The sequence below is a fragment of the Lissotriton vulgaris genome, chromosome 12, assembly GCF_964263255.1.
Source record: "Lissotriton vulgaris chromosome 12, aLisVul1.2, whole genome shotgun sequence".
NCBI lineage: Eukaryota > Metazoa > Chordata > Amphibia > Caudata > Salamandridae > Lissotriton > Lissotriton vulgaris.
In genome coordinates, this window is record NC_141700.1 from 628708655 (window position 1) to 628732562 (window position 23908).

The 23908-nt window shown below is 43.9% G+C and overlaps 1 protein-coding gene across 1 annotated transcript in view; it reads right to left on the reverse strand.

The window, feature by feature from the left end:
* The window catches only part of LOC147677886 (mitochondrial inner membrane m-AAA protease component AFG3L1-like), a 365672-nt gene that overhangs the window by 81316 nt on the left and 260448 nt on the right, over positions 1 to 23908 (reverse strand). The window contains exon 14 of the mRNA XM_086945781.1: positions 23111 to 23226. Coding sequence (XP_086801907.1) covers positions 23111 to 23226 — 116 coding nt within the window. The remainder of the gene's footprint in view (positions 1 to 23110; positions 23227 to 23908) is intronic.

Here is a 23908-nt window from a genome sequence, read left to right on the forward strand (position 1 = left end):
GTGCTTACAGGGGCGTAGGAGACACTGAAATTCTGGGGGGGACAGGGACAACCTTTTGGACTTTCCAGTGACCTTTTACAAATTGGCCATTGTCTGAGAGCCGTACGCTCTGTTAAAAACATACAATTGCATAGTTTTGTAGTGTAACCTTGATAATGGCAGGCATGTAGTCACAGTTTGCAACTATGCTTTAATTGTTATTTACATTCATAAAGTAATTAGACCAAATGTGAAAAAGCATGTTTTTGAATCTTACACCATCATGCATCAAGCAAACAAAGGTGGGACGAAAAAAAGGAAAAATAAACTGAATGCTCTTTGCAACATTCCTATTCTCAAAATGCAATTGGACTAATATTGAAGTGTACTGGAGACAGGCTGCATGCACACAGAGCTGTAAGAGCAGATAAATGTCCACTTTTTAAAAGTGGCATATCTTAAATGGTAATGTGCAATCCATCCTTACCAGTAAAAAGGATTTATCATTGTCATTCCAAAGTTATAAAACATGCATCTGCTACTCCTTTCTAACCAGGAACTCCACCTTAAAAGAGTGTAATAAGGAATTCCCAATGTCAATCTATGAGAAGAATAGGCCTCACATTAGTGAAAAATGAATGTAGATGTTTTTCACTACAAGCACATGCAAAACATAAAAGTACATGTCCTACCTTTTAGCAACATAGTACCCTCCTCCATGGGCTACATAGGGCCTACCTTAGGGGTGACGTATGTATAATAAAAGGAAGTTTAAGGCTTGGCAAGGGGAGTTTAATACCAAGTCAACCTGGCAGTAAAACTACACACACAGGCTCCGCAGAGGCAGGCCTGAGACATGTTTAAAGGGCTACTTGTGTGGGTGACACAATCAGTACTACAGACCCACTAGTAGCATTTAATTTACAGGCCCTGGGTACATGGTGTAACACTGTACAAGGTATTTACAAGTAAATTAAAAAGGCCAATCGTGTATACACCAATGTTCAAATTTTTAAGGGGGAAGCACATGCACTTTAGCACTGGTGAGCAGAGGTAAACTCCTCAGAGTCCTAAGGCCAACAAAATTAATCACAAAAAAAGGAGGAAAGCAAGCAAAAAAGTTTGGGGGAAGTCCATCCTAAGGCTGACAGGTCTAACAGTATGGTGTAGGATGCTGTGTGTCTGTTTGGGTATTGAAGTCATTCGGATCCTTTTTGGAAGTCCCAGGTTTAGCAGGGCACTAGAAGGAGAGCGAGAATAGTTTCTCAAACACTGTAAGTTTATTGCCCGCATTCCTGAGGCTGAAGGGTGAAGAAACCCTCAATGCTTCGCAAAGTGTACAACGCAATACAAAAACATTTGTTGTCTAATCTGTGAGAAGCGCTATTGCAGCTGGATGACCTGAGTGTAGAGTGCACTCAAACCACATTATCTTGCATAGGAATATAAGACACCCTATAAGATAAGTTTGCAATAAGAATTATCCTTGTGTGGGATGTCACAAAAATGAGATTTACAGTGTTTGTGTGGAAGAGAGATGCTTACCAATGTAAAACAGCCTGCTGTGAGAGACATAAATGAGATTCTCACAGAAGATAGATATAGTTAGATATGCAGAATGAATTGTGTGGCAAAGCTCAGATATGAGGTGTTAGTGATGAACACCAGAAACAAGTGCTTGAGGTGCCAATGGCCCTGCGACTGACAGAAGGAGGAGAAATTCTTGTGTCCCCTTGTCCTCCCCACCCTTGTCCCCCGTGTCCCCCCACTACAAAATCTGGGGGATATATCCCCCGCGTCCCCCACACTTCCTACACTCATGCGTGATTAAGTATGTACATGGAAGTGAGTAAGATTGCTGAGCTCCTACACCTGGGTTTTAATATCTCTCACATCCAAGGCCACGTCAGGTCAAAGCCCAGACAATCGTGTTGATGAGCCCCTCATGGCGCTGCAATTCATCTAGATGCCCAGGGGTCGGTTTTGCATCCCTTCTGGTTGTTATACAAGTCTAAACCTGAGGGACGCGTTGTTGATGGTGAGGTGTGTGCATTATCGTGCTTTGATAGTAATGCTGCAGGTGTTTCGTTTATGTTATTTTTAACTTGTTATTCAACAATAGCTTGTTTACAAACATATGCCTTCTTCTGATCAGCTGATTTATTTATGACGAATGCATGTTTTAGTTGGCACGTTATTTTTTCTAGTAATCGCTGCATGGGTTATTATTTCTCATTGGAAAGGTCTGGAAAATGTGCTTTTAGGACTATTTTTGATCCGTTTATTTTTGTAGTCTATATTGGAATGTGAAGTAAATGCGAATACACTGGTGTGAGGCTGGTGATGATTGTTCGTGCTTGACTCGCCTGAAGTGGTTAGTAGTTTCTAGTGAGTCCAGATGTGTGCGCGGATTTGTGAGGCGATGGGAGCTGTGGCGTAGCAGCTATCTCTAAAGTGACAATAAATGAGCGCCTCTGAACACTGTGCCTTTCCGTCTGCATCAACATGTGAGTCAAATAATTGCAGGCCGAAGAAGAGGCGGAAATAATTACGACTTAACAAATAGTATTTTTCGAAGGCAGAGCGGCTGAATCATTTCCTCTTGGGGTTTTGGGCTCCGCGTGTTGGCACGTGGACGTGAACAAAGGGCCCTCGTTGACAGGTCAGAAAGGCACAGCGGGACGTCCCAGAGTGCGCTGCGACAGAGCACGACATTCGACGCACAACAAAGGCCCCTCACGGAGCATGTAACAAAGGTGCCCTGCAGGAGGTTTTTGTAAACCGACAATGAGGCGGTCGCACCACAGATCCCGACTGACATAACGCAGACCTTCTCTTTATGCCTGTTTATTGGCAGTGCCCTCACTCCTGTGCTCGGCCACTGGCCCACCTGTAGGTTACGGTAGGGTTTTTCATTGGGTTCCCTAAGCTCCCTGCCATACGCGCGGCTTTGGCACATCATTCTAACGACCAATGACGTCTACTACAATTGTCTAAGCATTTGTATTTCTCTCCATAGCCCTCAAGCACTCTGAGGTGGTTTAAAGTGCCATGCAGGCGCTACAGCATCTGTAAATAAATATGCATAAATAGACTGGTCATTTCAAAGGTCATTAAGCTCCGAACAAAGCTAGTCTTTCTGAAATGACAGTGCTATACAGCACGGAGACACGCACATACACAATTTAAAAATGTTCTAGTTCTTATGAGTAAGCAGCTACTTACGTCATTATCATATACAATTTCTTTATTGATGTCATAACTACAATTTCACAGTTGGTTTATTAACCTTCTTGCTTTCGCAAATTTGCTTGTAGATGCACTATTTGCCCACTCTTTTTTTCAATAGCATCGGTATCAACATTTTACATTTTGAATGCATGGCGGAAATGATAGCAGGGCTCTTCTGACATCTCTCTGTTCGATTAAAGTGATATATCGTTTCTTTTCTTGGGAGGATCCATGCCCCCTCGCTGACAACTTTTACATTGGGCGCCCCACCCATCTCTTGAGGCATCAGTGGTGACAATGCTGTAAGATTAAGGAGATAGATATGCAACACCTATTTGTGTGTTCCCTAGTAATGTCCACCAAGGGAGAGCTTTTTTCATTTTTGAGTTTATTAAAAATTGGTCCTCGAAATACATTTTCACCTGTGCTTACAGCCTGTCTAGTTCTTCCAGTATTGTATGTCACATGTGGAAAAGGCAGAATAGAATTAGTCCTGTTCATGAAGCAATCATGCCTGATTAACTGAGCAAGTGCCCTTTCATTCGGTCTGTGTTAATCATGGTCACTGGCACTTTGAGAGCGGATTGTCCTTCCATGGATGGGTAGACTTTTGCCCTCTTCATGCCTATTACTGCCCCTAAATAATGAAGCTTTGGGCCAGTTTTAGAGAGGATTTGCTCTTGGTGATGGGAAGCCCCATAGCTCGGAAAAGTACTAGCACAGGCTTTAATCAAGTTTTTGTAGAGGTTACAGATGAACCTTTGACCACCCAGTCGTACAGATATGAGTATACTTGGTGGCCTAGACATTGAAGGTGGGCTGCAACTGATGCTCCTCAAAATATCTTGGGAGGAGATGAGAGGCTGAAAGGGAGCTCACAAAACTGACAGGAACTGGCTTCCTTGAATCTGAGGTACTTGCAAAGTTTTGTGTGGATAGGTATATGGAAATTGGAATCCTTGATGTGTAACGACACTTTGTACTCTTACCTCATCAGTAGCTGTAGTACCTCTTGAAGCCTTATCATTCTAAATGATTGTTTTTTAGAAACCGATCTAGTTGTCTTAAGTCCATCTGGGTACTACCTGAGCGAATGTAGCTGGAGTTTTCATGACCTTAACCCCGTCCTGCAACAAGTAGTATACCAGAGGAATGCTTTTTACAGATCATTGACTCTTTAAAATAATATTTAAAAAATCGTTCTTCTATCTGACCGATATAGGAAGCTCAAAACCTTTGCAGCTCTCTCCACTAGACTGTGAAATTTACTGATGTCATCTTCGCGTGACTCAACTGGAGGGCGTATCATTGGGTCTGTTACTAGGAAGATATTGCTGTACCAGTCATTATCCCCAAGTCTATCTGTGTTAGCTAATTCTATGTCAGGACTGGAGACGAGAATTAGGCTACAGCCTTTTCTTTAGGAGCCCGCTTAGAAGATATTCTTAATGCAGTGGACTGGTCCTCGGATTCTTAATTTAGGAGGTTTTACTTTAAAGCACTCCAAAACCTGGCAATGCTCATAGTAGGAAAGCTTTAAACCAGCCAAATCCTCGCCCCCTGTCCTGACATATAATGAAGAATTTCCTAGCTACTGTAACAAATCTTCAATTTTATTAAGGACAAGGAGGTGAGGGTATTAGCCCACCCTTAAGGTCTTTTTTTCTACTCATCCAACGTAAGAGGATCATGAAATTATATGTTACTTAAGGAATATTACCCAAGTTACATGTGAGTACTGGATTGCTTTAATGCTCAATTGAGTCTTGCTGTATGTACTAGGACTGTAACAATTGTCTTTTTTTGCTTCTGAATTGTGCCTCATCTTATTGGAACGGACAGTGACGCTAGTGCTAATGGCTCGCCCATTAGAATATGTGGTATCCAAGCTGCAAAGGATTGTAAACTTGGAAGTGTCAAGAACATCATGTATGGCTTGGGTTAGCATAGGGCAATGGTCTTCTGGAACACCTAAGAGAGCTTCATTAACAAAGTCCCAGAGAGTGTGAGAATAACGGCCTAAAAGAGGTGGCATTTACAAACCGGAAGAAAATAATACTCTTCCCAAATATCTCTACTATCTTAAGACTCCCTATCTCGAGGAGCAGTTGGAAAGGAATACGGGTTTGTCCTGCTGATGGAAGCTTGCGTCACCAAGCTCTCTGGGGCAGAGTGCTGGTTCAGAATAACAGGGTTGCAGGGGCACTGTGCAATTTGGAGATTCACTGGGGGACCAGAACAAGGTTTGGGGCAGGAGCCTATCGTTAAGACACTCATTAAAAGGCAACAGAGGTGCACTTTTTCTCTTCCCTTTTTGTTGAACATCAGTTTGAATGTTAGTTTTGACATTCAACGTGAGGACCTGGATGCTGAGAACTTTGGCCGCCCTTTGCACAACCACTGCAAAGGTGGCACTTTTCTCAGAGGCAAGGCCTGGAGGCTAGCTGTGCCCAGAATCAAATATATTTGTATTGCAGGAATCAGTAAATCGTTACATAATCGACCAGCAGTATAGCACAAGCAAAATCAATGAAACACAACCCTCCGACCCCCAGCAGTAGTTCTCGTACACAGCCATTCAGCCCACAACCCTGGGGTGTGGCGGCGAAATTCAATGGGGGCTCAGCAGGAAGGTGAAGCTGGTCCGGATAATCCACTGTCCGTCATCTGCTTTTCCAAACAAGCCTATAAAACCCAGAAAGAAAACCCCACCCTCAAAACGCTATGAACCAAAGCAAACCCTACCCAACCCCGCCATCAGTGCACGGTAACAGCCGCAGCAGGATCTGCGAAAGGACCCATGGGGAAAGCAACAGAGCTGAAATGTGCAATCGTCTATCGGGACTTGGGGCGAGCTGCTTCCTCACTTTCAGAGTCGCTGGGGGCGCAATAATCCCTAAGGGCCTGCACTAACGTTTCCCACTCTAGCGCTGCCTCCTGTGCCTTCTCATTACGCTGCCTCCATGCTAGCTGGTATCTCAGTGTGCTCTCCCCCGCTGCCCACTTCAAAAGTTCGCTGTGCCACCGGCTTCCTGTCGGACCAGCTCGTGCCTTCCAGTTCCTGGTCACCTCTCGTTTAGCAAGGAGCAGCCCCAAATCGATGAACTTGTTAGTTATTTTGTTCTTGGGGGTATGAGGGAACCAGTGCAGGAGTCCCACCGCCGCGTCGAACGATAAGGATCTCCCCGTCACCTCCTCCAGGGTCTTCCCCACTTCTACCCAATAAGAGGACAATCCCGGGCAGGCCCACAACATGTGGAGAAGGTCCGCCTCCTGGGCCGGGCATCTGGGGCATTCCGCCGAACTCGTAGCAAAATATCGCCTGATTTTCACCGGGGTCAGATATGCTCTATGGAGCACGTATTAGTGGACCAATTGAAAGCGGGCGTGGCGTGTGCCCTTCCAGGCTCGCCGCACCAGTTGGGACCAGGTCGTCTCCGGGATCTCCCTGCCAATGTCCCCCTCCCAACGGGTTCTCAGAGTAGTGAGGGGAGCAAGCCCCTCATTGATCAGTCTGCCGTAGAGGCAAGTGACCGCCTTCACCGTGCCCGCAAACATCATCACGTATTGGCACACCGGAGATAAAGGGGGTTCCTCCTGTCCGCACTTCCAGTGCGCCTGGATCGCTCGGACAAGGGCCGAGTGCAACAGAAAGTCGCCGCGAGGAATCTCGAAGCGATCAATGAGCTCCTGAAAGGGCAAGAGCGCCCCGTCCTCGTATAGGTCACCTATCAGCTGTAAGCCTGCGTCCTCCCAGTTCGCCAACCGTGACCAATCGCCACCATGGGGCAAAGCCGTCAGCATCCCCAAAGGTATTTCGGGCGAAAACGGTATCCTCAGGTGGCCCCGATAACAATTCTTCTCATGGTAGAGTTGCCCAAACTAATCTTCCGCATCATACTTGTTCTCAGAGTTTGTTTCAAAGCGGGAATGGAAAGTGTGAGACTTATGCTGTGGTTCATGGATGTTGAGAGGCTCAAGTGGAGTGGGCAAGAGCTGTGGCTCAATGGGCACTAAGCATGGCCTCAGTTGAGGTCAGGGCAGCGTGGACTCGGAGAGCACAAAGAGTAGTGATCGTCTTCTGGGGTCAATATAGTCTACATCTGTGTGGAAGTATCGAGAACCGGCGTGGAGATCAAGAGGCAGGACAACACCCTTGCATTTTCTCAGGTGTATGAGAGCGACAGGAAGGGGCAGATTCACGCTTGGATTGCTTATACTTTATCTTGGATGTACCCGAGGATTTAGAGCGCCACAACAAACGACCGCAGGACCAACTTCAGGACCAGGAAATGAATTGAGACCAACCCATAGACAAATACTGAAGCAGCATCTTTTGAAGGGAGGCGTGGAGCTTCGCCTCGCGGTCCAATGAAAATCACATTCATAGACGCTCAGTCGCTACAGGACTTAGAGTCGTGAGCTGACCACAGGCTAACCTGAATGAGATCTGTCAAAGACATTTGCTTGAAACAGTCCTGCAGGGTTTAAACAGTATCATCTCTAAAAATCTCTAAAACTCCATTGTGCAAGGGAAGATGTCACTTCTCAAGACAAGAGGTAGCTCCGGCTCAGTGGCGGAAAGAAAGGAACTGACGTTAGCATGCAAGAGTGGTGCCTATATTGGCTCCACACCTCATTTCTTGACAGGGATGACACCAGTGCAGAGCCACACAGCACCACCTATTGGTATGCAAACGTACTGCTCTAAAGTTTATGGATCCAGTTTAATGTCTGGAAAAGTATTAAAAAGATGAATAATCTATGGCTAAAAGACTATACCAGAACAGCACAGTTGGACACTAATTGTAATAGGTAGGGGAGAAAAAAGTTGAGATACTAATAACAGAGCAAAAACTAACCACATAATGGACGTAATAGGTTGAAGGCAATGGGAAAACAAGCGTTGCAATGCAATAGATCCCGCATTATTAAAAGTTTGAGCTATTGTGATTGCAAATAATAATGCAACGGTAATAGTTAAAACTTTCATTAATGCGAGGCGGAGTGGGGGACCCCACTGGTGACTGCGGAGGCAATGAAGGTGGTAACCTGGGAGGTGGTGGAGCCTGTGAAGGAGATGGAAAAGGAGGAAGAATTTGAATACAAGGTTGAAGGATGGTGTGCCTATCCTTGTGTCTTAGGATTAGGAGTTGGAGACGGCTCCAATGGCAGCTATTTTGAAAAAGTCATTCTTTTATTTCTGAGACAAAATTTCCAAGAGCGTTGTTGATGGGAGCTTCGTGGTAATCCTCCCTATCTGTGGATGGATGAACAGTTGCTTTTTCCTTGCATCCAGCTGCTCCTGTAGACTCTGTTGGTATGGTTGCTCCTGATTGTTCCAGTCAGCCTCAGTGCTGATGACAGTTTCAGCATCAGTCGTGATCTAAGATTAGACTGCGAGTTCGGCTTGGAGATTGGCCTTGGTGCCGGCACCTAAGGTACCTGCACCAAAGGTCTCCAAGCTTGTAGAGGACCATGGGTCTCGGTGACCCAAGAGGGTCAATGGCCGGAGCCGGGACCAGCGTCAGTTTTAAAGCTGTTCGGAGCGGACTGTAACCTAAAAATGGTGAAGCCCCTAAGTCTGTTTCGTGGTGGGAAGACTGGATGCCGGACCAGTTTGTTGGCGGTGCAATGCCTCTGTCTGACCCCTTCTCCGAGGCTGGGCATGGGTGTCGACCATACTCCTGACCCCATTGTTCAAGGCCTGCAGATTGTCAAGGTGATGAGACTTCTTGTTCCTCTTCCCACTGGTCACAGTCGGGGAAAACACCGCCTCTAGGCAGGCTGGGTGGTGTCTGAATCGGTGGAAAGCCTGAGGGTCCAGAGTCCTCACCTTCTTCAACGTCGAGCTGGGTCTCTACTCTGAAGAGGTAATTGGTATGGTCGGAGGCTTGCAACCCCATCTTCTGGTCAGCACACCTTTGTTATCAGATAACAGGTGGTCTTTTTCGGGCACATGGTGAGGGAGGCGTGGCACATAGTATTGTCTTAGTCAGTTGTAGAGGCAGAGATAGGACACCTACTGGTGATCAGACCACTGATATCTGCCATGGTTCTGAGGGACAGTATTAGAATGGAGTCCGTTCTATCACCCTGAGTGCATTCTCTGTGGAGAAACAGTCGGAGATGCAGGCACATGGCCCTGTAGAGGGCCTCAGGGCCTCAGGCCCTCATGTCAGGAGTCAAGGTTTAAGTCAGTCTCCAGAGGCTGTTGCTGAGGAGAACGCAGACAAATGGAATTGAATTTCACTGCGCTGGTCCAACAGAAGCATGAAGAATACGATGAACTCGCAGTCCTGGTAATCCATGTTGGAATCAGATGGAGGGGAAAAAAATAACATGGAGTCGGTGACTATGTATACTGCCATTAGATTCTGTTCTACCAGCTGTGATCCAACAAAGAATTAATTGAGCAAGTGGAAGACAAACAACCCACCCTGCTTAGAACCCGTGATCGAGGCGCCGCCTTGTTTGAAAAGGACACCTTCACATAAAACATGCTCGCGGCCAAGCTGAACAAAGCCTTTGAGCCTCAAGCGGAGGTATTCATACCAAGTTATCGCACTCCCAGTCACAAACCAGACACGTTCCATTTTCCTTCTTAGTAGTGAATGACATTTCAGGATAAAAAAAAGAGACACCGTGGTGAAAGGATGTTTGCCCTACTTCCATTGTTTTCTTATTTGGTTCAATCTTAGCACAGGTCTTTTGTGGCTTATGAGCCTTGCAAAATTACCTTTTACATGTGTCTGGGCATGTTAACTTTCCTTTGGATGTCCTCTGTCTAGTTCCATCCAACTCTCTCTCACCCTCCATCCCCCATTAACTCTGCTCTCACCTCTATCGAGAGGCCTTTTTAACCAATAGTATCCAGGAGGTGTGTTGTTTCTTGTTCTAGACAACTCATACTTCAGCCCCTCTGAATCCCGGCTCCAGACAGCAGAGTCTGTTGAATAAGTGTATTGGATACTTTTGCTCAAGTCTGCCCTGCGAGAGCAAAGCTTTTGCCTGTCTTGTTCATCCAAGAACTTTGGCCTTGGGCTCTCTAGGCAATAGTTAGGAAATAATAAAACCATCCTTGCTACTTTCAGGCAAGTCACAATGTCTTGGGCTAGCACGACTGATCCCAGAGCACTTGGCTACATCCTTTTGATCCTTTCCACTGAGAAGATGTGATTCGTAATCTGCCGTTATCAGCATTAGAGGATGAAAGTACACCGAGCCCCGCCAGTCAGATATAAATCAAACTACCTCCTACCAGTTTAAGCCTGGTTGCCAGGTATCAGGCCAACCTAGTTGATTCCTGGATTCTTGCCCTCAACCCGATAACCCTTCCCCTCTTTGAAGATGTGATCAATAATCTGGCCTTATCTGCATTGGAAGATGAAATTATGCCGAGCCCAACCAGCCAGGAAAAAGTCAACTACCCCCCAACACTTTACGAATGGTCACGAACTGTCAGGCTAGCCTTGTTGATTCCTTTGGCATTTGGTCCCATCCTGCTGACTTGTCCTTTTATGAAGACTTGACCCACAGTCTGCGTTTACCAGATTTAGAAGGTGAAAGTACGCTGCACAGATTACCCACTACCACTTGAAGGCTGGTTGCAATGTCTTAGGAGAGTTTTGCTGATTCCTGTGCACTTGGACCAGTCTTGTTGACCCTCAGCAGTGGAGAGATGCCCTCCACAATCTGCAGGTGTCAGTGTTTGAAGTAGAAGTACATTGAACTATGTTCATGGTAAATTCACACATGTCTAACTTTGACTTATTGGTGGCAGGGGCGTCAGAGGGTGCAGATGTCAGGACTTTCCTGCTCAAGTTGCCCCTTTTAGGAGAGGAGCCTCTTCTTCACTCGTAGTATTGTATCATTTATATAGCGCTTATTACTCCTGTGTGGAGCACTCCTACACACATGAATAGGAAGCCCCCCTGTGTAGTGTGTATGGTTGGAAAGGTGCTGGGCATTGTAGCCTATTCACGAACTGTTTGCATGCTGCGTGTGATGACCCCCCAGGTGGTTATTGTGTTATGGGACAAAGCTGATAGCGGAGTGAGAGACAGACACACAAACTATATTTAGACCAGCACTTGGGCCATTTTACTACAAACGTCCTTTTTTCAGGAACAGTCTTTTAAACAATGGAAAGATATTTTCAGCAAAATCTTGACGGAAAATGTTACCTCATCAAAACCCCCTTTTCCAACCATTATTGTGCCATGAGGCGAGTGTGCTACACAAAAAACACAACATCCTCGGCAACACCTGGAAGCAAATTGCACGTGTCAGAGAAAAGCTGCATTACATCCAGAATGCCCCAAAAGCTCTTTGATACCTACGTTATACTGTTAATCAATATTTTGATATAAATTGAGTTAAGATGGTGAGATAAGGTGTCATTGCTGTTGTTTAATCCATGCTTGTTAAGTTACATGGTTTTTATAAAGCGCATATTCACGAAGTTCTGGGCACCTTAGTGCTTTATGGTGCGGAACACGTGACTGTGGTTGAGTTGTACCCTGAGGATCTACCTGGGGGCGGTGGGGGGGTCGACAGGGAGGTCCTTGGCCAGGAGCATACACATGCATTTCAGGTTTGGTGCTGTTCTTCAGGAGATGAACGTTTGCGTAATAGAAACATAGAATATCTACTTTTTTTAGTGTGCAAGACCTTTATTATGGTAATTGATAACAATTGGGAAAACAACACCATTTACAATCACAGTATTATATAAAATGCACTATTATAAAATGGATATAAAAGAAAATGCAGCCAAATAGGTTTTGTGCAAAGAGAACTGAATATCTACCTAGCAAACCTCGTGTTTTTATTAAATAATGCAATTACCACCAATTGTGTAGCTCCTTCTATCATTAGTTTGGCATCAATGCGCTTTCTTAAAGTTGTGATCTTTGGATTTGTTTCTGGGATTTCCACCCAAAGGTTGTGTGCATAGTTATTTGGTAGTGTTTGGTTGTCTGTGGTTGGTAGAGATCTGTTCACTGTCTGATTTAGTAACGGTTTGTGTTGGTTAATGTGAAAGTAAATTGAGTGTGGCCCTGTTGAACATGTGCCTGTGATGTGCAGGGGTTGGTGTCCACGCATGTTGTTTTCTATCCACCATCACTAGCCACATAAATAGCTCTGCGGTCAACTTTTTACGATCTGTATTGATTTATTCCCCAGCTCCACCTGATTGGTAATTTATTTCAGATCCAGGAAGCCAGAGGGGATGTTGTAGGTCGACAGAATTTTCCAACTTGTAACTAATGCGCCTACACAAGCTGACACGCATCTGTAGGCGCTGGGCCGAGCTTGGGTGGGCAGATTCCATGTCACCAGGTTCCACCCGCCTCTGCACTCATTTTAGGACCAGCCGCCAGCTACCGCTTTTAATGTCCTTTAACGACCGACATAAACGGCGGCGGGTCATCAAGGCATCATCAGGGCGCGTTAAAAAGGGCCCCTCTGCCGATAGCGTGCACCCACAGGGATAACAAGGCGAGGGGTACCCCTGGAAGTGACGCTGAAAGAAAGGCCCGGGAGGCTGCAAATCATTACTGGGGGGGGGGGGCCGTGCTGGTGGGCAGCAAACCCACGCTCTTTGAAGTGCACCAATGATTAACGCGAAAGAAATGGAAATTAATTAATCTTTCATCGTAAAGGCCTATGGTGCGCGGATTTCCATGGAAGGCGGATACTAGACAGTAGAATAAAAGGCCTGTCCAGTCTGGGTCCCAAAAGAATTACTTTTATCATAATTAGGAGCGAACATACCCCACTCTGTGAAATGTAGGCATCACGCCTGGTGTCTGGACTGGACAAACATGGCTGCAGCGATGTCAGAATCCTTGTGAGACCTGCCGCTGTTATGGCTTTTTGATCACAAAAATAATAATAGTTGGAAATTGGTTTTATGGGACAGCTGGGACGCCCTCAGAAGCTGCCCTGGAGGCGCTGAGGGCAGATCTGATGGTGATGGGGCTGGAGAACCTAGCAAGTTTCAAGCCTCTTATATTTTTGTTGAGGTCATGACAGAATCTAGAGGGAGGCATTGTCTAACAACACAAAGGACAAGGCACCCCCTCCCAAGAACTTGTGCCTTCGTGCACAACGCGAGATATGCAGCCATCAGTTTCACCATGAAAAGAAATGGCTTTTGTTGCTTCGGTGTGAAATGGATCCAAAAATAAAGACGAAGAAGCGCGCGTGCCACTAGGAGCCAGTTTCAATTATCGCGTCCGTGTCTGGGCACGATAATTGAAACCACATGGCCTATTGGTGTCTATTACGCGCACCAAGCGCGTAATAGACACAAATAGGCCGTGGGCTGAGCAATGCACCGCCTCTGGCCAACTGCGTGCAGTCTTTAATAAAAAGATGCACGCAAAGGCCAATCACATAGCACAAAAGGAATCGCACACGCACAAGCGTGTGTGATTCCTAGGTCACCCTCAATACCCCTTTTTTCACCTACTAAATGTCTTGCGCAGTGCACCGCTAGGCGTGAGACCTAAAATAGGAATGGAGAGAATTCATGCGGCTGCTTCACACATACAAAGTGTGTTTTTGTTATGAAATATACTCTCTTCCCGTTGCATGCAGGAAGGTCATTACTAGAGTCTGGAGCAACAGTGGGTGGGAGGGAGATGGGGGCGGGGTCTGCTAGACATACCACCACAACAGAACCTGCTCACAGAATAGAAAGGATGGGAGCTAGCAAAACCATGCCATTAGGGTCCTTGTTGGCTCCCAGCGAAAGAGAAAATTAAGCGCAAAACTCTTAATTATGCTTGGTTCAACTCACCTGAACAAACATAAGCGTACATAATACACAAAGTGACCACACCAATATTCAAGACCACCGCAAAATGAGGATACACCCCTCTGCAATAAGCGGCTCACAGCTGGCTACTCCTTCTCTTCACCCTATTTCTCAATTTCTTTCCTCCTCAATCAGGCAATGAAACCTAGATGAGTCTCTCCTCCTTAATCTTAATAAAGAGCAGCTCTACTTCTGACAGAAGAAATGTCTAGACTGCAAATGCTGTAATGCTGGACGATCATCAAGTTCTGGCACTTATCTTCATATAAATGAAATAGTTACGTTTGTTAATGTTCCTTTTATTGCTACTCTGTCTTAATACCACATCTTGAGTAACACCCGAAGGTGCCAATGTGCCTGAAGCAAGAAGGTTGTAACTTAAATAGGATCCTGTCAAGTGGCCCAGTACTAAATCTATCTTTTTAGAATCGGCCACAAAACATTACAACAATGCCAATGTAAGCAGCTGGCAGTGTGTGGCATTGATTAAAATATTGGCCTCCGGCTCCCTGGTTCTAGCGATCATCTTGTGGTCAATGTTGAAAGTAATTGGGCTGGACTGGCTTGGCAGTTGGCAAGTTTGGCCCTGCGCCTGGAGCTGCCCTCTGTGATGAGGTGGGAGCTTTGCTGATAATGCAATAGGAACATGCCAGGGATGATATTTCACTTTGTGAACTGCAAATCACCTCAAAAATATTAGACTGCAGTATATTTATTGGATACTTAGACCTAAACTACAAACGGCTCTAAAGCCACCATATTTGAACATATTTTCACTGCTTTTCTATCCAGTAGACATTGTAGCTGGGATTGAATTGGCTTGCTTCTTTCAAGTGGATAGCTCAACTCAGGCGCACAACGCCGATTGGGCTGAAAGGGCTGAATCCCCCCCCCCCACCCCCCCCCCTCCTGCACCTCCGCCCCCCCCTCCTTCAACGTGTCTCAAACGGGGCGACTGGGGGCTCGGCTGGGCAATGTCTGGAGTCTGATCGCCAGGCACACCCACGTTTTTCACAGGACTTTAAAGACCATTTGCATATTTACATACCTTTGTAAACTGCTTACCGAGGCTTAGTTCTTTTTCTGGTTCCAATACCCCCTGTGCCCCCACTCTGCCTATTCCTTTGCCGTAATGTGAGAATGCATTTCATGAAAAGGAATATAAATTAGGGTTGCCAAAAGAAAAATACCAGCCATGTGTTCTTTAAAGAGCCTGAAAAGACCTGTCTTGACACTAGGTAGGGCTATAAATAAAAAACGTATGTATTCATTTGTAATGTGACTTTTCTGTCTTTGTTCCCTTCAATTATCAGTTATGGATCATACAGCCAGCCCTAGAACACAATTAAAAGTGCTTTTTATTTATATTTGCTGTTCAAAGTATGCACAGATAAGTGCTGAAAATACGGCTTAAGGGGACTGCTTAATTTTGTACCGTCTGGAACATCAAAATAATGAGCTGGCACCCTAATCATAAGACTGGACGTTTGTTACAGGATCAGCACATTATATATTTCCTCCAACCCGATCCCGGATTATTCCCATAATAGCAATAGTTTAACTTCTGTCTTATACCCTACGCTGCCATCAATAACGTGCTGCGTTACTTCAAGTGTCTGGGAATGCACCCTGCATTCAGACTCCTCATGCTCACCCTTCACTTTCACGCTCCCCCGGCACTCATATTGATCACTCTGCACTCAAAATGCACTTGTGCTGTTCACCCTGCACCTCACCCTGCAGTCACACGAGCACACTACTCACCCTGTACTCATGTGGCACTTCACTCACCTGTTCCCTTCACTGTTCAATCTGCAATCCCACTCAAAGAAGCCCATCAATAACCATGCATTCATTCGGCCCACTCTGCTCTTACATTTGCACCCAAATTCATATGGTCACCTCACTCACCCTGCAGTCACTCCTCTTACCCTACTCTCACAATGTTGCATTGCTCATCGTACACTCACATGGGCACTCCTGCCACCCACACAGCACAGAGTGTTAATATGTCTGCTACAAAGAACGTGTACCATGCAAATCACAGAACTGAGTGTGAGTGAACTATGAGTCGCACTATAAAAAAATAAAATGTTTGTCAGAAAGGTGCTATAGAGAGATGAGGTGCACTGCTGGTGAAAGGAAGTGAGGGAATTCATAGAGAAGTAGGAAATGGGGGAGAGGTGACAAAAAAGACTGTTGCACCGTGTGCGACTAGTGCTTGGGTCTGCACTGGCTGGGAGTGTAAGCCCCGGTGGCGACTCCTCCGCTATGGTGGAGAAGCGTCGCCTCACTGCTTTCGAGCAGTGTAAAGGAAATATAAAATGATAACTATAAGTTATTATCATTTTATGTTTCCTTTGCGGGCGGGCGAGTGGGTGGGGCTGCTCTGCTCAGGGAGCAGGGGAGGAGTAGTATGCCCGCTCCCAAGTGTGCGTCTGTTAGGTTTGCACTCTCGGGACGCCCAAACCAGTCATGAGCATTCTCCCCTTCTCCATGCAGGCTGCATTACAGCCTGTATGGAGAAAATGCCCACCACTACAGTGCTCAGACCAATCACAACGCTGCATTGCAGGAGAGCAGGAGCAGCACCAGAGACGGCCAGCAGAAAGGTACGTTTTAATTTTTTCCTATGCGTGACCCACTGTCCGGCGACACCCCTGCACCAGCCCCCCAACCGCGAGCTATGCCGGCCACCCCTGTTACCCCCCACCCCCGAAGTTCGGGTCTAGTTGCGCCCCTGTCTCAACTACAAAATTAGTTAAAACCTAAAATCGACACAAGAATCTGACATAACAGGGAAGATGAAGAAGGTATGTTGTACCACAGTAACCAGCTTCTATACCCAACTCAGAGGGTAGAGGTGAATTACTTTATGCAAGAGAAGTAGATAATGAAAATATTGGTGCTAACTGGATCATCTGGTATGCACGGTCAATCAAATTCGGGTAAGGATAGGTAGGAAAGGATCAGATGCAGCAAAGCAGAAAATAACTGAAAACTGAAGACCACTCAGGGATGGAATCAGCAACGCTACATCTTGGAAACTATAGAGGTCATGACCTCGAGGCATGGTCTCATGCAGGGACCTGGTCATGATTATTCAGCTTTTGCCCGTGAGAGCAAGGTGACATCATGGCATACATCTGGCGGAGGTCCTCACTGGTAAGATGCACATTATTTGCAACAATGGAATCCAGATAGCGATATTTAAAAGGTGTTACAAGTGTCTAGATTTTGGGTAAGTCTTATGCCATGGAATGTTAGATGGGTAATTCCTGTACCAAAACCCAGAATGTCTTCGCTTATTCGAGCAGACAGGAGATTAATGAGGCTCTTCTGCAGTACATCCACTGGACATGCCAAATTTGCAAAAAACTGGGGGCACGTCTAGATTTTTGTTAGTCACCCTATCTTGATTTCCACACATTTAATATTACATTGTATTCAGAGTATATTGATGTGCTAAATTGTTGTTACACATTGTAAGTATGCAGTGCCAGATATTGATTCTGTTTAGAGTCTCAATAACAAACAAACAACTGGTAAACTTGCATGGTACTGGTATCAGAGTCCGATTGTAAATTTTCTTGTTGGATATTGAAATTTACCAGGATTATTGGTTTGCAACATGAGGCTCATCAGCATTTCTTTCAGGATTGGTCCATTGTATCTCCATTTTTTATCTTAATGGTTTAATTACCACGCCCTATCAGTGCCTATACACGGCAGGCTTGTTGGGGGTTTGTCCAACACGGAATCTGCCGGTCTTTCTCAAGCAGGTTGTTTCATCGTCTACATGCATGTGGGGACGAGGGAGAGTCACACCGTTTAATTATCACACACCTCCCTTTTTTAGGGTACTAACATCAAGCTGCCTAAGAAACTAGGTATTAAAGTGACTAACACTGCACTTGATCTTGAAGGGGGTAGCATCATTTATGGATTGTTTCATGTGACCAAGTCCATGCTCACAGGTGGCACTTGGTTAGACTCTAGCTAACTTCAGCATACACTGTAGATCGGTATTATTTAGTCAAGTAAGACTGTATTGTCCTATAAAGTTACTCTGGCCTTGAACATAATTAATTATTTAAAATGTGTTTGAGGGTGAGCAATTCATTTCTCTAATCCATCACATTGTACTGAGGTACAGCTTTGGCAATCTGGTCTTTCTGAAATCCAACCCAGTATCACACAAGAAGGTATCTCAGAGTACAAAGTTGGATACCATAAAACTATGCAACACGTTATTTTGTAGAGTGGCCTTTGGCATCTACAAGCAAAGGAAAAGTGTCTTGGTTGTGGCCTGTGGATTTACTAAATTTACATTTAGGTGTTTGATATTTGACGGCAAATGCATTGATAGGGTCTTAAATGTTATATCAGCATTAGGACTGGAAGAAGAGGGCTTCCTGTTAAGTGAATTAAAAAACAGAAAACAGATGTTTTGTTAAATTTTGCACAATGCATCAAGAGACTGCTTCATCTTTATGCCAATAAAGCTGCTCAATCCAAACTCATCAGCAGCGCATTTTGCAAACTATGTGAAAAAGACTGGGTTTGTTCTCTTTACACCTCCATTTTCATACAAAAGCACACCCATGGTCAGGTCAAACCACAAAGCAGTTGGATTTCTGCTATCCTAGGGGCAGATTGCTCCAATGGTGAGGGGCCCGAACCTCACAGGGGAGGCGTCATCATCAATCACTTGAATAGTCTCAAAGTGATTTTATAAGCTTTCTATGTCTCCAATGCGGACTCTCCCAAACTATAAAAAAGTATTTGGTATCTGCTGTTCTCTTCTACAAACATACATTATCAAGGGCAGTAATTGTAATGCCTTCCTGCATACTGTTCTGTATATCTGGTAGTGCCCATAAATTATTAGAAAACGCCTTTTTTATTTTGTGAACTCTTAGAAACTGTTGAACATAGATGCAGGAGTGCATTGTTCACTCCATGGTCCACAACTCTGCACATCAAGGATCAATTGTGCACTACTTTCTGGGGATGTATAGGATCAATGGCTACGTGTAGCATGCAACTCTGGACATGATCTAATCTTTCTCCAATTCGATTGCATATTACCAGTGATTCCACCGAATGAAGATGGCACTTGCAGGCAGATTTGTTCTGATGCTGCATTTAGATACTGGATCCTTAGGACAAAGAGTTTCTTTAAGGGAACTCAATGAACAGCTGAACTTTGAGAGACCGATCGGATTTACATTCAGGGCATGTGCATCTCTCAGGAGCTTGCCATCTAATGAACACGGAGAAAAGAATCCATGATTCAAAGTTACCGAAAGGTGAGGTAGTTCTATGACTGAGCCTGGCTCAAATCATCAATGAGAATTAAACTTCAACTGTCCAAATTTTACACTGATCCAGTAACTGCTCAATGGTACCTCATTTGTTCTAATGCATCAGAGCACCAAGCTTTGCTTTGTGAAATAGTATATATGCAAATGACTACAATGATACATTGGTATCATAGGACGACCTTGGTGTGACGGAATGTCATTGTTTTATTGAATTTATGTTAAATGTGCATTATATTGTCCTATTCAATGTAGGTCATGGGGTTGAGTAAAAATTTTAAAAAATGGACACACTAGTATACTGGAAAATAGTAAACATCAGGCGCAAGAGACAAATGTTATCACATCTATTGGACACTTAAATTGGGCTGTAACCAATATGCAATATTTGAGTACTGAGGTATTTCCTTAACCAGCTACAAATGATCGAGTTGTCCTGCTTAGACACAAACCTATATGCCCACAAATGCAATCAAATACTCGCCAACATGTATACTGTATTTCACCCCATATGTAAATTAAACTGTTAAATGAAAATGCAACTAAAGAAATCTAAACCCAAAAATGGTACATTGGTATCATACTGGGTAAATATGCATGAATGAGGTCACTGACTTGGTGGTTGGTAAAAGATGACAATGGGAAGGTTAGTTTTGAATGTAGTCTTGAACTCATGGGACAAGGACACTGCCCACAATTTGGGAGTGAGCATCATAAGGAAGGTGCATCAACCGATACTCAGCTTAATACACTAATTTGAGCCAAGTTTGTAATTCAGTCATCCAATAAATTGTGCGCTCATTCCGGTTACATATGGTTCTGTGGATTTGATCAGTCTTAACCATCTGTTAGCCAAAAGAAACTCCTCTTAAGTTACCTGAGCTCTTCATACTTCTGAAAAGGATATCTAACTGTAACTGCTTGAGAAATTACCCAAAAATTGACCAAGTAAATGTTTTTCCCAGCTAAATCTACAGGCACTCCTTGTTTATCCAATTGGAGTAGACACTTTAGCAAAGGGACCTCACTCTTTGCCTACAGGCATAACAGAATAAGTAGGCGGGTTTAAGAAAACACACCTTCGTTCATCTATTGGCACTCTAAACTTGAAGTCTACTATTTTAAAAGCACTGGAATAAGATGGTGGTTCCTTAAAACAATTGCTGGCAACATTAACTATAGTGATCAGAAATGATATGCTTGTCTTCCAACTATTGTCTGGCAAGACAGAGACCAAGAGGTCTGTTGAAAAAAAGCTCCCTTTGTGGCTTGAGAACAAAATAAGGTCAAACATTAACCGCAATGTTACAAAACATTTTTACAAAAGAGATTGTTGACCAAATCCAATTCATATGTGTCACCATCCCCATTTCTCTTCTGTCATTCTGTGGGAATGATGATAAGCTTTGGCAGACAAGCAGCAATAGGAACTTACCTAGCCTAATATTCAGGGGTGGAAGTCCGAACTATACAGCCTTTACAAGCGGCGATGGATTAGCTAGAACTAGAGAAACAAGCAGGTGGTGCAGTAACAAAGTTGCAAAGGTCAGGGACTGCAATTGCGTATAAACAGCACCTTTAGGTACAATTTAGAGCTTTTCTGTTTCCTTATTGCGAAACAAAGCAATACTAGAATTTCGCCAGATTACTAATGGATAGAAGGAGGGAGGCAACACTAGAGCCAGGAGGTAAAGGATTTGACACCATGTTTTTTAAGATTTGAATCACTCTGGATTTAAAAATGTCTGGGGTGATACCACGTGCTGTTATTTTTGTAAACACATATGGAGATTCAAAACTGATAGGAGAATTCCTTCTTTGATGTTTTTCTCTTTCAGTTGTCATTAGATCATTTTTATCTTGGAACTCTTATTTCAATATTCCTCTAATGCCAATAGGAACTCTAGCTTTCATTTTCTTATGTCATATTGTGGTTCAGAGATTATTATGACCATTGTGAAACTTAAGAAAATAGGTCAATACCAAGGGAGCTGGTGGTTGTACAGATCTCTTCTTGAGAAAATACCAGGAAGTAATTAACAGTTTTGTGTCTGTGTAACAGAAGCACCACCAATGGCCAATTGCTCATAAACACAGTAAAACCAATACCACACTCCATCAGCAATCAGGGGGTAGGAGCAAGGTACAACTCAGATGTGTGGAGGAAACAATTCTGGTGACTATGACAGTCGTCAGGAAGCCACTTAATGGTACCAAGGGAAAAAAGCACCAAAAAACCCACAGGTGAAAGATCCCAGTATCAAGTAATTCACTTATAGCAATTCTATAACGTTTTTATGAAGCTAGAGCAACAGCGTGGGTGATCCTCCAGGTGTATAGACAGGTCCCACAGTACAAGGTCTGGATTTATTTGATTCAGATGTAGCCATGAAAATTTTACACTTTGTGCAAACAGTCTGGGATAAGTAAACCTAGAACTTCGGGGATTTTTAAAAGAATGTACTACATGTTTTTCTTCTTCAGCAAATGTAGAAACCCTTCAAGAAGTTTTAAATATGTTCTGCAAATATAAAAATATATTAGAACACTTCATCTACCTAAAGAAACATCACAGAGGAGTTGATACGTGAATATGAAAAGATGACAAAGTCATGCATGCCAACACTCCCCAATGTAGGCGAGAGATTCGTAAAGGCAAAAAATGCTTTATTTTAGCTTTCTCCCCATCAAGCATGCTCAACCTCAATGTAACTCAGAGAAATGTCACTCCACCAATTTAATTCTACCAAATTCTCTTTCCTGTGCCCAAAAGGTGGCACACACGGCACTTAAAATGACTTGAAAAGTACAGTAGACATTTTACTAGGATCACTGATTAAAAGTGAGAAATCCATAGGATGAGTGCTTTGTTAAAATATAGCCACATAAAATATATTTAATAAATAGAATCCATACATATTACACGTCCACTGTGTGGAAGTGAAATAAGAACTGAACCTCCGGGTGGATTAAACCACAGACACCCAGGCGTCTTGTAGTTTAGACTAAAACGCTCACGGTTAGGGTACCTATACTCCACTACCTAAGCAAGGACAACTTCCCATTAATAGAACCGTAGGCTGGATTATAGGAAGAGAGTGCATATAATAAACAGTGATCCTACTGCAGCTGCTGTGAACCTTTGGCACATTCCTTTAAATCAGATGATCAATTAGCAGGTACTGGAACCTACTAAAATCCACCAGAATTATTTGAAAGTATCCCCTTCAACAGAACAAGGCACTTTTAACCTCAATTACACTTTCCTTCAATGGAGATTGAGTCGTGAACATTCGACTCTGCTGCTTTGGTTTGCAGCAGAATATGTACTTCATTCACAGATGTTTCTGAACATTCACACTATAACAGGATTCCGAATATTTGTAGCCAAACAAATCCCACTGCACCCTTCTCATCTGTCAATTCATCATGTTTGACGCAGCCCTACTGTGACACTTCAACATCCATGGTTCAATGATTCCATCTAACACTGTCTTACATGAAGATGCATCAGGGCTACATGTATTCGACTGAAAACACTCCCACTGTATTCCCTTTCTTCGGCACTCTACACTGAATATGTTTTACACAGTCTATTCTTAACATACATAGGTAAGAATAATGTATTTATTTACAGGAATACAGGAAGTTGGAAAACAACCTTGACAAATTTGACTTAATAAGCCTCTATGCAGAGATTTGCAATGAAAGTGTCATCTGCACTCTAGAGAGCAAATAGGATTCAAACCTTTAGGAGGGGATCAGCATGCTCTAGGAACCACCCCACCACGGCATGCCCAGCTTCATGATAGGCCACCGTCTTTTTCTCTGCAGGTTGAAGAACTTGGGTTTTCTTCTCTAAACCTGATAATAGAAAAAAAACATATTTCAAGTACTAGTATCATGTAATATGAGCTTCTTTTATGTAAACTTGTTAAACATAAAACAATGCCTATTTGAACGAGATTTATACCAAATGGAAGGAAGTATACAGATTAGACCAGCAAAAATATAAAAATAAACACCTGGTTGATGGCATTGGTTTTTAGTTGAATCCTAAAACTGTCTGCCTAAAAGCTGTCTAAGGAGGAAATTAGGTGGCAGTAGAAATAGGGATGGTAGATAAACTGGAACAGTTTACACCCAGAGGATATAGATTACTCCCATTACTCAGTGGTACATAAGTCATACACCAGAACTGATTTGAAACTGGTAAACAAAATACTACTGGTGACCCTGGTAGATGCGAAACACGGGCAATTCGATTTCCGATCATGCACCGTCCATTTCCACCTTATACTGGGGAGGGGTGCCTCAAAACGGAGTCCCACCTTATTGTGTGACCCAGTGGCAAAACAAGCAATACTAAGACAAATTAAAGAATTTCATCTGCATAATGAAACTGGAGAGGATGATTTATCAACTTTATAGGAGGCAATGAAAGCCATATACAGACAAACCCCCCAATGCACTCTTACCTCAGTGAACCTAACAATCCAGTGGAACCAGTAGGTCACAAGTTCGCAGCACATTCTAGAAGGAACAT